The 15,457-nt window shown below is 40.9% G+C and overlaps 1 protein-coding gene across 2 annotated transcripts in view; it reads right to left on the bottom strand.

The window, feature by feature from the left end:
* The window catches only part of LOC124779010 (nuclear factor NF-kappa-B p110 subunit), a 99,167-nt gene that overhangs the window by 62,945 nt on the left and 20,765 nt on the right, over positions 1-15,457 (bottom strand). For both annotated transcript variants that reach the window (XM_047253682.1, XM_047253681.1), the window contains exons 5-6: positions 9,435-9,576; positions 3,766-3,907 (exon numbers count right to left, since the gene is read on the bottom strand). In XM_047253682.1, coding sequence (XP_047109638.1) covers positions 3,766-3,907; positions 9,435-9,576 — 284 coding nt within the window. The remainder of the gene's footprint in view (positions 1-3,765; positions 3,908-9,434; positions 9,577-15,457) is intronic.

The raw sequence follows: 15,457 nt of genomic DNA, 5'->3' as shown, positions 1-15,457 counted from the left end.
TTCAGTTTTAATAATAATAATAATAATAATAATATTTCCAATCACACTCTCTTGGAGAAGGGAAAATTATAGATCTGATGGCCACTATCATAGGTAGATTGCGTGAATATTTAATAAGTTGGTTACTTTATACACAAAATTTCTAATAAAATATTAATTTCTGTCAGTACTCAAGACTTGTCAATGTGTTGCCGAGATACAGGACCACTGGATGGTGATGTCAAAATAAATTCAACAGGCAGCAATCATACCGATTAAGGGAGTCACACAATGGTGTATATCGTTAGGAAAAAAGTCCCCCCCCCCCCTCCTCCACTATCAGCCACCCCAAGTGGTACCCGACTGGTAGCACAGTGGAGTAGCTAACCTAGGTGCCGGGGGAGCTTCCTATGCCGCTCTGCCTAAATATCCACATGACAGGTCGGCACAGGCACAACCTCCCCTCTTACGATGCCTTCAGGAACTTTTTTTACTTGTGAGGACATCCCACTGTGTATCTACCAAGGCAATAAAGCCATGGAGACTCGCTCTCTGGACCTAATTTTGCTCCCAGTTCTCTGTGAACAGACTGCATGCCTCTCACTGATGCTGCACATAGGAGTCGCCGTGCTCACTGCCCTCTGATCTCTCATTATCAACTATACTCTCACCTTCCTCTCAAGATGGTTTCCCACGTTTTACTAGTTAGGATTCTCTGAAGGCACATGTTCACTAGCAAGTAACTTTCACAAGGAACTTCTGCAAGCACTTGCTGAAGTGTTTACATTAGAAAAAAAAAAAAAAAGGTTGGGCAAGGTAACTTCTGCTAGTCGCTTGGGCAAGTTAATTTCTGGAACTTTCTGCAAGCTCCCTCAGAAGTGTTTGCGCTAGTCTCTCGAGGTGAGATAGGGAAGTGGTTGTTACACTGTTGTAGTTAAAACCCAGAGCAGCCCCCATCGTTGTTGCATTATTTGTAATGAAGAAAAAAACCTGAGCAACAAAACAGAGCTGCCCCCATTGTTGTATTATTATTATTATTATTATTATTTGTACTGAAGAAAAAAATCTGAGCAACAGAAAAATGTGAGTGAAGAAATGGGAAAACAGGCATATCTATTTCAGTTATTGCGAAACACTTTTCAATGAACAAAAATCAGAGAACTCCAGTCAGATTAAAAACTTCACGAGAATTTTGTATGAAAGTTTCAAAAATCTCGTCTATTGTATAATAAAATATTCGAAAACAGGACCAAAAAGAGCTGCAAGCTGTGTCACCATGAGATAGCCTTTTAATAACTCTTAATTTTCGCAAATGTTTATTACTTTTATTAAATTTCTGTCCAACCATCTTTACGCCATTCTAATTACTGACACTGACATTTTCGTATCGGCATTCAACACACGAAACTCCCAGAAGATTGCAAGTGCCTGCAGCAAGATGCTAGGAAATGTTTCCACTAACTTGCGGAAGCTGCTTCTGCAAGCTGACAAACCTTATGGTCGTCAACCTGCTGGGGGCGTTTCCACTTTAAAGAACTTGCAGTAGCAGCTTCTCCAAGTGACTTGCAGAAGTTTACTTGTAAGTGGACACACACCTAAAGGGCTGCACCAACATTTATTTCTTGTTTCATAATTTATCCCTTATCTTCTGACTGCTGTGGAGGACTGGATAAACAACAATCTTACATAGTAGACAGTTGTCATCCTGTGCTGTGAAGACAATCTTCTATTTTCCTTTGGTTAAATGGTCAATACATGAATACTAAATTGACTTTCTGTCATGCGTTTGTGGTTTCGTCCCTTAGTCTACAAGCTGATATGACAAACACCTGCTGTAGGTTCGATCTTCAATGCACCACAGTCTAGTACTGCATGCTGTAAAACAAAATCGCAAAAATTAGCGGATGGCCATATGTGCAATCTCTGCTTGCTCATCATCAATTGGCTCATGAACACCACCGACCACCATTATTCTGTATCTTTACTGGTGATGAAAAATGGTGTCTTTATGTGAACATAAGCTAAAGAAAGGGACAGTTGAGTCCCAACAAAGGAGCAACTCCCTGTACAAAGACCTGTGCACATCCACAAAAGATAATGTTATGCATCTGGCGAAACTGCGAGTTTTTTGTACCACAAATTGCTTCCCAAAGGTATAACCGTCACTTCTGACGTTTACTGCCAACAACTGAGACATCTCACAGACGCAGTCCAAGAACGACAACCAGAAAGACTGCGTGAAGCAATGCTACTCCACAATAATGCTCGAGCGCATTCTGCTGCACTGATAAGAAACACTACACAGGAGTTGGGTTGGGAAGTCATTCCGCAGCCACCTTATTCACCTTACATTGCGCCCTCAGATTTTCACCTCACCTGCTCTCTATCGAACAACATTTAAGGAACTTCCTTTCCATATGAAAATGTGCTCTGAACATGGGTCAATGAATTCTTCACTTCAAAGCCAAGTATTTCTACAGTCATGGAATCGAAAAGTTACCTCAGCATGGGCAGACTGTGAAACAGTGAAGGAGAATATATTATTGATGACTCAAGTCTCTGTCATATGTGTCTGTTGTGTTTATTAAACCAAACAGAAAAATCCTACAAACTTAAGCACCGACTCAACAGATAGAAAGGACCTTTCATCAGTCGAGTACAAACCAGTATCGGAGGGGATAAGTTTCCACAGTTGGCCCTATTTTGCTTTCCTCCCACAGCATGCCCAGACAGAGAAAGCTGCTAGGGTCATAACAATCTGCATTTAAGAATTTCAGCGAGTCTGAAGAGACTGCCAGAAGCTCGCAGCCACCAGGTGGCAACCCAGGTTTTTTAGCTGCACCAAGAATATCTGCCACCATGTTGCCTACTCTGAATTAGGGCTCTCCCCAGGGGTGCCACCTAGCCACACAGCAGTGGCCACCTGGCTTCACAGTCACTGCCCGATGTCCCAGTGGCCCCAAACAGGTAGCCACCCATTTCCTGGCACAAGCAAACAGGTAACAGCATTTATCATTGACAGAGTATTCCTTTCTCTGCCTCGGGGGCTATCACCGTATGGTTATCTGACAACCTTCCACAGGGACTGGGTTCAACACTGGGCACCGGGCGACCCTCCCCATATGGCCTACACTTTTGTAGGCAATTTGAAAAGGGAGGGGTCAATCCTGGAAGTGGGGCATTACACGAGTCAACTGAAATAAATGGTGTAATTGGGCAGATAAAAAATCTACTCACCAAGCAGAGGCAGAACACACGTGTGTGTGTGTGTGTGTGTGTGTGTGTGTGTGTGTGTGTGTGTGTGTGTTTTCTGCCGCCACTTGACGAGTACATTTTTTATCTATCCAATTAAATAATTGATTCTTTTCACTGAAGTAACTGGTGTGAAATAAATAAAATTTGGAAAGTCGTAATTGACATCCTACAAACGAGCTAAGTTAGGTTGTCAATAGGGAATTTGTCCTAGAGACCAAGTCGGAGAAAAGATATAGCTGGAGAGTGGTTTATTCCCAAAGGAAATCAGGCACTGTTTTCATAAATATCAAACAGACATGTCCCTGCATACAGTTTAAATTGTTACAATTGCTCCATTCATTAGCCTATTTCCATTTCCTCACACTCTTCACCCCAGTTTCTTATAGAAATAATTCTGCCTGTGGCTTTATTAGTGTTTTTGCTTTTGATGCAACTGCTATGTATCTTTTGATATCATACAAATGCTTAATTAAACCTGTTGTAAACAGAAAACAATATAAAAAAATCATAGGAGTACTGAATGATACTCACTCATGTTATTTATAGGTGTCGAGAAAACTGGTTGGCATATAGGTTTTATGACCCCACCAGGACCTTCTATAAATGCTTCAAAGCATAATGTCACACTGTTGAGATTCATTCTTTTGGCTTCGGACTCTGCCTCAGCTCTTATCTGAAAGCAAATAAGCAAAATGTTTATAGAAAAAAAAAATATGTTCAAGAGGAGTGAATTATTCACATATTAGGGGGTTAGCATAAAAACAGTGTCACTAAACTGTTTCAACATAAAAATGACTACTTAGGAAAGGTCAATGGTATCTGTTATAAGATAACTGTGTCATATTTAACACACCCTTTATTGCAACTCCTTACTTAAGAAATGTAAAGACTCTTTTATTGAATCATATGCTTGCAAATTAAATTCTCAGTAAAAATAGTAACTTTAAGAACTTGTTTAAAATTTACAAACATACAGAGAACATTTACACAGGATGCAAAAAAAGAAGGATGTCATTCTTCAGACATTTGGCTAGAGTTCATGATGACGGCCTGACAAAACAAATATTTAGTAAAACTATGAAGATGAAAGGACAACCAGCATGGTTTACACAGACACTAAATGACCTCAAAGAAGCAATATCAACATATTGAAAACATCAACATAAGGATAATTAACAATCATTTATTCAGAAACAAAATCCAGAAACTGACCTTCCAGGATGGGGGGCAGCCTCACAATGTTTAACAGTTCCAAAATCAGAGATCAGAACGTATGAAATGAATGTGGGCGAAGAGTGAGAAGAATGTCTGCAGCAAGAATTTAAATATTCATTTAAGACAGGGTGTATACACCTCATGACAACTGGGAAATCCAGGAAAAAAACCCAGAATTTTTTCATCCCAGAGAAAACCGGGAAAAATCTGGGAATTTTTTTATTGTTTTAGTTTTCAGTTAAATTTTTGTAATTTTGACTGATAGAAACTGATACTATAACAAAGAGTAACTTTAGCCTGCTACTGCAGACTAAAACTGCAGAAATAGAACGTAAATGAGAGAAAAACACAAAAATGAAATTTAAATTACAAAGAAACTGCACTATTTACAACAGAAGACAGTGCACAAACAAGCGTCTACTGACAACTAAAGGCTTTAGGATGAAAACTATGCAATACTTCATAACAAAAGATTGCTTTTGATGAGCATGACATCACAACTGTTTACATGAGTTTCATTTGAGCAGCTGCCACGGGCACACGCTCATGTGCAGAGCTCAAGTCGCGTGATGCTGGCAGGAAAATTTTTTCTATCGTGCCACAGTTGCTGGATACACACAGAGCAGTTCAAGTCAGAGGGGGGAAGGAGGTGGAGCAGCCTCTAAGTGACCTGTGTTTTTGTTTTGTGCTTTTTGCCGTTTTTTCTTCATTTACAGCACTTGTATCAAACAAAAACAAAACAAATTTCTCTGACCGGGAGCTATTAAGTGAATTGAAACATAAACAAAGTAGGCTAAAATATGTTATTAGTTTCAGTTTTCTGATTTTATTTGCACAATACTGACAACCAAGGATTAATTGTCTTGCTGGTTGAAGCAGTTATTTTCATCTTCTGGCACCTACGACGTAATGCCAGAATAACAAAACAAACACGAGATAATACATACTTGTACTCCAAGAAAATTCGCATCCCAGAAACCATGCTAAAAAGCTTAATACCAGGTAGGGGACTACTTTAGTATGAACGTGGACATACAAATGTGCACTTTAAGCCGAATTATGCATTTTAGTACGGTTTACAAAATTCTTCATCTGCATGGCGACACTCTGCAAATCACATTTTAGTGCCTCGCAGAGGTTCCTCAAACCACCTTCACAATACTCTATTATTCCAATCTCTCATAATGTGCAGAAAGAACGACTTCCTGTATCTTTCCGTAAGAGCTCTAATTTCCCTTCTTTTATCGTGGTGATTATTTCTCCCTATGTAGGTTGGTGTCAACAAAATATTTTCGCATTTAGACGAGAAAGTTGGTGATTGGAATTTCGTGAGAAGATTCTGTTGCAACAAAAAACACCTTTTAATGATGTCCAGCCCAAATTCTATATCTCTCTCTCATATTTCGAAATAATAAAAAACATGCTGCCCTTCGTTGAACTTTTTCGATGTACTCCGTCAACTGTATCTGGTAAGGATCCCACACCGCACAGCAGTATTCTGAAAGAGTATGGACAAGTGTAGTGTAGGCAGTCTCCTTAGTAGATCTCTGTCTTAAAGGGTGACTCAGGTAAAAAAGAACAAATATTACATTTGAAAGCTTGGCTTTGCTTGTAACTATAATATATGTACATTAATCATTTCCTTTGCCTATTTGTGTGTTCGCATTACATAAAGTGGTGTTGCTGTTGGCTGATTACATCACTTGTCCTATGCTCCGAGTATCTACTGTCACTGGTTGGCGAGATCATGTGACAACGGCTAAGACCGGCCATAAAAGCGCATCGCTATCACAATTTCAGTGCTTCGGAACTGGCATGCTGTATTTGGTGGAATTCGTATTTATACTTATGTAACAAGAAAATACGCTATGTATATTCTGCTGTGCATGGAAGATCTTTGCAAAATACATTGCTTTTTCAGTGTGTTTCCTTTCCTAAATTGCTGTGAAATTCTACGCTGGTGTATAAAACCTTTACCATTCAATGGACTAATAAGTTTTACAGCTCTGAAAGAAAGTATATTGTCAATTAACACTGAAGACATGTATTTTCTCCCTGGAAAAAGTGTTATTTTCACTGGGAAATCCAGGGAAAACCTGTGAATTTCTTTTCCTTATTGTATGTACACCCTGTTGCTCTGCAAATCAAATATATAAATAATAAAATGCAAGACAATATCCATACTGAACTAAGGAACTGGTATGCACAAAGTTAAACATTTATTAAATGTATAAATTCACTGATAGCACTAAAAACTAAAGGATAATCCCAATTATAAAATGATATTTTGACTATCATAATAAAATGAACAATTATGTTTATCAAGATAAGAACATTTCTTCCCTCCTATGCAGAAACCACAAATGTGCAAAAATGACAATGCTGACTTACATGCAGCAATGAGTTTCACTCTTTGTGTTCTTTGTTGTGGCAAAACCTTGTATCAGCTGCCCCTTCGGTGTAGGAAAAAAATGCAAGGTCCACTGCCATGAACAGTGTAAAATGTGTGTAATTTGTAATGGCTCAATGTCAAATGCACCTCATTTGTGATTTTGGTGTTCCATTAAGAACTTTTAATGCATTGTGCAAACATGAATGTGCTACATCCACTGATTAAATTCTTATGTGCGATAACAATCACATATATTTCATTATTTACTTTGCCTTGTTCTTACCAATGTGACTGATAACACTTCAGCTGTTTGTTCTAAAAGTGCAGTTCATGATACACACCGTTCCTGCTGAACAAAAATGTATTTCAACACTGTAGCCGAGAAAACGACCCAAATACTGATCCACAAGCCATTCTGAACACTCCAAAGGGACATATGACCCAACTATTCTGAGAAAACCAGCTGTGTATAATTTGACACCACAGTCCCAGAAATCAAGACCGCACTTGGGAATGAATATATATGGTAAAAGAGGACTGAAGAAAATTGCAACACATACCTATAGGTACATCACAGCACAATCGAAAATTACACACAGGAGGATGATGAGAGATGGATGAGCGAGTCAATACAAGGATTCTGTTTTCATGTCTGTTTGTGTCTGTGTGTACTGGTCCACCATGCAAGAGCCATCTAAACTTACAGTCAACTGATCACACATTGTTTAACAGTTTCATAACAAAATTTAGGAAAATGCTTAGGAGATAGACTGTTCCACTCTCAGATCGAAAAGCAATGCAGAAATACCAACAGGGAAAAGGTGAAATTCATATATCTACAAACAGATCAATGCATGAAACATATAACTTCCACTGCCATACCTCAGCAAAAGATCTTGCTGAGAAACGAGAAAATTCTGGTACTACTTAAAATCGCTAAGCGGGTCAAAGGCTTCTGTAGATTCACTTGTCAACTAGTCTCGGAGGTGGCAATAGAAGACAGCAAAAGTAAAGCTGCAGTTTAAAATTTCACATTTAAGAAATCATTAACACAGGCGAATCGTACAAACATGCCGCCATCTGACTGTCGCACAGACTCGAGCATGGAGGACAGAGAAATAGGCATCCCTGGCATAGACAAGCCACTGGAAAATTTGAATACAAGTAAGCTGCCAGGTCGAGATGGAACCTCAGTTTCGTTTTTAGAAGGAGTACTCTGCAATGCTGGTCCCTTACTTAGGTTTCATTTATCACGAAGCTATCGTCCCACGAGTCCCAAGCAACTGGAAAAAAAGTGCAGGTGACTATTGCATACAAGAAGGGTAAAAGAACGGAACTGCAAAGTTGCAGACCAATAACCTTAACATTGGTTTGCTGCAAAACTCTAGCACTTATTGTGAGTTCAAATACAATAAATTTCTACAAGACAGGACAGCAATTGTGCACAAATTAGCATTGTTTTAGATAGTGTTACATGTTCAAAACTTGGCTCGCCCTTTCCTCAGATGAGGAAAGAACAAAGGACAACATGCAGATTCAGCATTCCCAGAATATATATCTCCCACTGCAGACTGTAAGCAAAGGTCTGAGGATATAGAAAAGTTTACAAACTAAGTAAGAGAATCCACTATGCTGCTCTCGATAGGATGTGTTAAGCAAAGACAAGGGTATCATCAGGAGTGCTCTACGGAAGTGTGACAGGAAAATAAATGACTGGCGGACATGGTGAGCAGCTACCTATGACTGTTTCCTGATGATGGTGTAAGTATCTTCATCAAGTGACTCTAGAAGGATACAGGATATCTTGGACACAATTATTATTTGGCTTGATGAATGTCCACTTGCCATAAATACTGAATAATGTTAGTTGACACAGATGAATAGGAAAAAACAATCCTGTAATGTTCGAACACAGTGTTTGTGGCGTGCTGTTTGACAGAGTCACATCAAGTATCTATGCATAATAATAGGGTAGTAGACTAGGTAAAGTGAATGGTAGACAGGCTTTGAGGGAAAATTTTAGGAAAGTGTAGCTCATCTATAAATGAGACCATATACAGAACACCAGCGTGACCCATTCTTAAGTATTGTTATTCACAGGTTTGCAACTAGATTTATCACTGTTGGGTTCGATCAACACATGATTATTACAGCGATGCTTTGTGATCTCAAATGGCAATCCCTGGAGGGAAAACAAACATTCTTTTTGCGGAACACTTCTGAGAAAATTTAGAGAATTCACATTTGCTGCTGATTGCTGAATGATTCTGCTGGCACCAATTTACATTTGCATAAGTAGACAACAGATGCACAGAATGAGGGAGGAAGATTATTATTATTATTATTATTATTATTATTTTACTTCAAGTTATACCATTACAATTAATAAAATAAGAACAGTATGCAACAGTATCATTCTAATACTCCTTTACTCTGTGATCGGAGACAGATTTTAATTATCTTTCTTTAGATTAAATCATTAAATTTAATAAACTGTGTATCACACATAAGCTTTCAAGACTCTGTTACTCTGTCATCAATGATTAAAAGTGTACAAAAGAACACCTATTTAGCTATTAATAATAATACTTACTTCTGTTTCATCCTTTGTTGGCAAGGATGAAATATTCATGTTATGCTGCCGTAACTGCTCCAATTTTAATGCTCGTTTCTTTTTTAGCAGTTCTTCTGCAATGTGCTTTTTAGCTGTGTGTATGATGCCCATACCTTGGAATCTGAAAAAAATTTTTGCACTATTAATTATCAGTTATTATACTTGTCCTTCTTTATACACTCTGAGGCATGAAGAAGACGACAAAAGTGTATGTGTGTACGCATGTGTGTGAGAGAGAGAGGCAGGGGGAGAGGGGAGGCAGTACCAAGAAGCAAAAAAACTGTAGCACTGTCAAGACACACATGTAGAACCTAAAAATGACACTCTTCCCAGCTTTCCAAACAAAGGTCTTTGTCGACTTCCAATAGTTCTGCTTCACAACTTTGACAGCCATATTTCTCTACACAAACATCTCCGACGATCATTGTCTTGGCATCACTGTACATCACCTTTCCCAACATCCCAGGCAACTAAACCCATGACCTCATTCCTGGTAGTAACAACTAACTTACTTACTATATTCTAACACACAATTACTTCCCCTTACCATCCGCAAACAATATTGTGCACTGTCCTGGAACACTAATGGCATGATGTTCAAGGAGTTTTCTACCCATTCAGAATACCGAACCTCTAGCCTGGTACAAGCTCACTGATGTCCATCTGTTTCTTATCAGTTTACATCAATGATCCACTTTCCTGCATGTGGACCTTCATTCCACTGATGGCTCTACACAAAATGCTGTTCACATCAAACCTACCAGTAACAACTCTATATTGACATCTGCCACACTTTCCACCCTAAAAGTCTCTCCAAGAGGGGCCAGTCACCCGTGGTCACAGCCTATGCAGCGATAAACAGTCCCTCCATCAGTAAGCTTAGGATCCTTTTAAACATCTTATTTTATTCCTCATCTTCAGTGTTTGGCAACCAAGCAGCTCTTAAGAGAACAACTGTCAACATAAATAACTTAGAAGCAAATATCCTCAGTGTAGTGACGCAGCTTCTCACTTAAGAAAAGCAAGACTTCCACCCCAGATTGTACACCAGTCAGATTCCTTTCACAAAATTCTGATACAATGGCTCCATACTTAGCAATCCCATACAATCCCTTGCTCATATAAAGGTAAGTATGCAAAGACTCTAAAATTGCACAAGTCACACAAATACTCTAGAACGGAAATAGGAGCCATCTGCTGAATTACAGACCCATATCTTAACATCTATTTGCAGTAGTATTTTGGAACACACAATGTGCTCTAATATTGTGAATCACCTCGAAGAGAACGATTTATTGACAAATAAGACAACACACATTCATAAAATATCATTCTTGTGGAAATACAACTAGCTCTTTATTCCCACAAGATAATAAGTGCTACTGACGTAATTCATGGAAGGTCATCAAATAAAACAGAAGTAATATCTGGCATCGCACAATGAGATGTTATAGGCCCTCTGTTGTTCTTTGATCTACATAAATGATTTAGGAGACAATCTCAGCACCCCTCCCTGATTGTTTGCAGATGATGCTGTCATTTACTATCATGTTATGTCATCGGATGACCAAATCGAGTAGAAAATGATTTACACAAGATTTCTGTACAGTGCAAAAAGTGGCTAAATAATGAAAATTGTGAACTCATCCACATAATCACTAAAAAGAATCTGCTAATTTCAGTTACATTATAAATCACACAAACCTAAAGCCTGGAAACTCAACTAAAAATTTGTGGATTACTATCACACACAACTTAAATGGAAGGATCACATCTACAATGTTGTGGGGAAAGCAAAACAAAGACTGATTTATTATCAGAACACATAGAAAATGTAAAAGCTCTACTAAACAGACTGCTTAAACCACACTTATTCTCCCTCCTTCTGGAGTATTGCTGTGCAGTATGGGATCCACTTCCGATAGGATTCACAAAGTACATTGAAAAAGTTGAAAAAAGGCCAGTTGATTTTGGATTATTGTAAAATAAGGGAGAGAATACCATAAAAAAATAAAATAGAAAGTTGTTTTCGCTGCAGCAAGGCCCTCTCGTGGAATTTCAGTCACAAACTTTCTCCTCACAGTGTCAAAATATTTTGTTGGTGCAACCTACATAAGGAGAACTGATCATTGTAATACAATAAGAAAAATCAGAGTTTGCATGGAAAGATATTTAAGTGTTCGTTTTTCCTGCACACTGTTTGAGAATGGAACTGTAGAGAAGTAGGTTGAAAGTGGTTCGATGTACCCACTGCCAGGCACTTAATTGTGAGCTGAAGAAGAACATGTAGATACAAATTATAGATGAGTCTAGCTATTGGAAAGCAACTGCTGATTGGGTTATTTCTTAGATTATAGATTTTGCATTTGCATCTTGTTGACCACTCCCATAGCAGTGGCCAGTCTTCTCCTTTGCATCTTGTTGATTCCTCCCATTATTGATGCCAGTATTCTATCATATTCCTTAACAGGTCATGTCTGTAATATGTACTTGGGCTTTCACACCAAATTATGCTCACACTGAAATACTACATCTCTGGTAAGCTTGTTTTGTTTTGCTTTAGGGCGCAACAAACAGCTGGGGTCATATGAGCCCAAGTCAAAACTAGAGAACACGAACACAGAATGGAGTTAAAACGACTATGCATCAGTCCCAATGGACAGAATAGGAGACAGCTAAAAACAACCAGGTGGAAAAAGGGCTAAAAAAACATCATATAGTAATGGAGGCCCAAAAATAAAAAATAAAACTGCCTTCGCCATATTGCTGCGGCAGATAAAAAGAAACGCAGTCGACAGCCCGAGCATCATACGCTAAAAGGCTGATAAATCAGGTGGCAAACCCAAGCTGAATGTTAATGGTTAGAAAAAAAAAAAAAAAAAAAAAAAGGGGGGGGGGGCATTCCAGCAGGAAGTGTTGAACAGTTAAAATTTGTGCCCAATGTGGAGAAAGGGATGGGGTATGCCACTGAGCAAATGACGACGGCTAAAAAAACAGTGCCCAATATGCAGCAGAGTTAAAATATCTCCTCCCAGTGGGAGGGCCAAGAGGACGTCGTCCAAGGCGGTGGGAGAGGCTAAATAAGCCGAAGCTTACTCCCGCGAAGGGAGGACCATTGGCAATGCCAAAGGGACACCACCTCCTGACACAGCAACGCTGAGATCATCGGAGGGAATCTAGGTACTCGTGGGCTGTTGTACGAGGACTGCAGCCTTGGCAGCAGTGCCAGCAGCCTCATTTCCTGGCAGGCCGCCATGACCAGGGACCCACAGAAACATGACACTGGCTCCATCAACAGTGAGCAAGTGACAATTCTCCTGGATCCGCTGCACTAAGGGAGGGGCTGTGTACAGCACACAGACTTTAAAGGGAGTGTGCCGGAAGCAGATATCGACAGACACGGGTGATAATATGAAGGCACACCCGACCCCATGGTCAGTCCAAGAGCCATCCGTGTATACAAAGATGATGATGATGATGTTTGGTTTGTGGGGCGCTCAACTGCATGGTTATCAGCGCCCGTACAAGTATCCAATCTTTGCTCAGTCCAATTTCGCCACTTTCCTGGATGATGATGAAATGATGAGGACAACACAAACACCCAGTCACCTCGAGGCAGGTGAAAATCCCTGACCCCGCCGGGAATCGAACCCGGGACCCCGTGCTCGGGAAGCGAGAACGCTACCGCAAGACCACGAGCGGCGGACCCGTGTATACAAAGGTACTATCGCAAAGTTCCATGCGAAGATTGTGAAACTGGAGGAGATAGACCGAGGCTGGAGTAGTGTCCTTAGAAAGCGAATGAAGGCCAAGGTTAACATGGGCTGCTTCACGAAGCTAAGGTGGTGAGGGTTCACACCAAGTGGGAAAGTTGCAGGTAGTGTGAAGTTAAGCCACCACAGTAAGAGGAAAAAGTGGACTCCGGGAGGTAACAGAGAAGAGAGAGGAGCACCATACTGATGATCAAAGGAGGCGGCATGGCAGACAAATGGCATGCATACCTGCTGAGGAGAAAGTCACGGCAGTAGGACAGTGGTAGTTCAGCAGCTTCAGCATACAGACTCTCAACCCGGCTGGTGTAAAAGGCGCTTGGGGCCAAATGGATGCCATGATGGCAAATAGTGTTGAGACAGTGTAAAAGGGATGGGCATGCAGACGCATAAGCAAAGCACCCATAGTCGAATTTCGAACATACAAGGGACCGGTACAAATGAAGGAGGGTGGTTTGATCGGCACCCCAGGAGGGACCATGTATAGCGGGCTGCCAGGTAACACACATGGGAGGACCAAAAGAGTTTCCTATCCAGCACGAGCCCCAGAAAAGTCATAGTTTCAACGAATGGAAGGGCGACAGGCCCAAGATGTAGAGATGGTGGGAATAACCATTTGCACTGCAGAAATTCATACAGACGGTTTTGACAGTGGAAAAGCGAAAGCCATTGTCGATGCTTCAGGAGTAAAGATGATCACGACAGCGCTGAAGACACTGCTCAGTGAGACAGGTCCATGGAGAACTGCAATAGATGGTAAAATCATTAATAAAAAGTGAGCCAGAGATGCCTGGCGGGAGACAGGTCATTATATGGTTAAGGGTGGTAGGAAATAGGACGACCCTGGGACACACCATTTCCTGGATAAAGGTGTCTGACAAGGCAGAACCCATACACACCCTGGAAACTCGGTCTTGTAAAACAGCCTGAAGAAAATGGGGCAGGCACCCATGGAAGCCCCATGTGTAAAGAGTACAGAAGATACCAGTTCTCCAGCAGTTGTCGTAGACCTTCTCTAAATCAAAAAACATAGCCACAGTCTGGGATTTCCGCAGAAAACCATTCATCAAATGGGTGGACAAAGTAACGAGATGGTAAACTGCAGAACGCCACGCATGAAAGCCACACTGTGATTCATTAGTAAATGGGGAGACTAGAGCCACCACATCAGCCGGGCATGAATTATACGATCCTTCACCTTGCAAACACAGCTGATAAGAGAGATGGGCCGGTAGCTAGAAGGAGGGTTTTTGTCCTTACCGGGTTTAGGTATGGGTATGACGGTGGCTTCACGCCAGCATCGAGGAAATGTGCCCTCCATCCAGATGCGGTTGTACGTGATGAGCAGAAAGTGCTTACCAGCATGAGAAAGAACTGCAACATCTGAACGTGGATGGCGTCTGGTCCTGGGGAGGAGGATGAGGATGAACTGAGAGCATGATCTACCTCCTTCATAGTAAAGGCGGCATTGTCACACTCGTGATGCGGACAAGAGAAGGGTATCGCCCGAGCCTCCTCCGCTCGTTTCAAATACAGGAAAGCAGGGTGATAGTGGCGGCCCAAGGTGTTGGAGATAGCAAGCAATGGCATTGTCAGCGACTGTCAGGCTGGAAATTGGAAAATGGATCTTGGTGCCAGAAATCCGTCAGAGGTTGGCCCACAACACAGAGGAAGGTGTGGAACTGTTAAAATAACTAGTGAATGAAAGCCAGCTATCTGTTTTGCTATTCCGAAAAATGCGACAACACTTTGGACACTTTCTGTTTATAATGAATGCAGTTGGCCAGCGTAGCGTGGCGGTTAAAATTGAGGAGAGCTCGTCGACGTAAGTGAATTGCATTGCAGCATGGCTCAGTCCGTCAAGGGGCTGGGACACGATGTGGCAAAGAGGAAGTGTGAGGAATGGAACGTTATGCAGCAGTAAGGATAACGGTGAGATAGTCCACTTGGTCATCACAACTGGGGAAATCTTGTTCTTTGAAGGTCGTCAGGGAGGAGTAAAGCTGCCAGTCAGCCTTAGTAAGCTGCTATTTGGGTGTGCACGCATGTAAGTTAGGAGTTAACAAATGGATAGCACATGGGAAATGGTCGCTTGAGTAGGTGTCAAAAAGAACGGACCACTCAAGACGATGAGAAAGCTGGGCAGTGCAAAAGGATACATCCAAATGGGAATACGTGTGCGAGGAGTCTGAAAAGATGTCAGCCAAGAGGGCATCTCTCTAACAGGTCCTG

This window comes from Schistocerca piceifrons, chromosome 1 (genome assembly GCF_021461385.2).
Source record: "Schistocerca piceifrons isolate TAMUIC-IGC-003096 chromosome 1, iqSchPice1.1, whole genome shotgun sequence".
NCBI classification, from domain to species: Eukaryota; Metazoa; Arthropoda; class Insecta; order Orthoptera; family Acrididae; genus Schistocerca; species Schistocerca piceifrons.
Note: the sequence above shows the minus strand (reverse complement) of the source record. Positions and strands in the feature narration are given on the sequence as shown.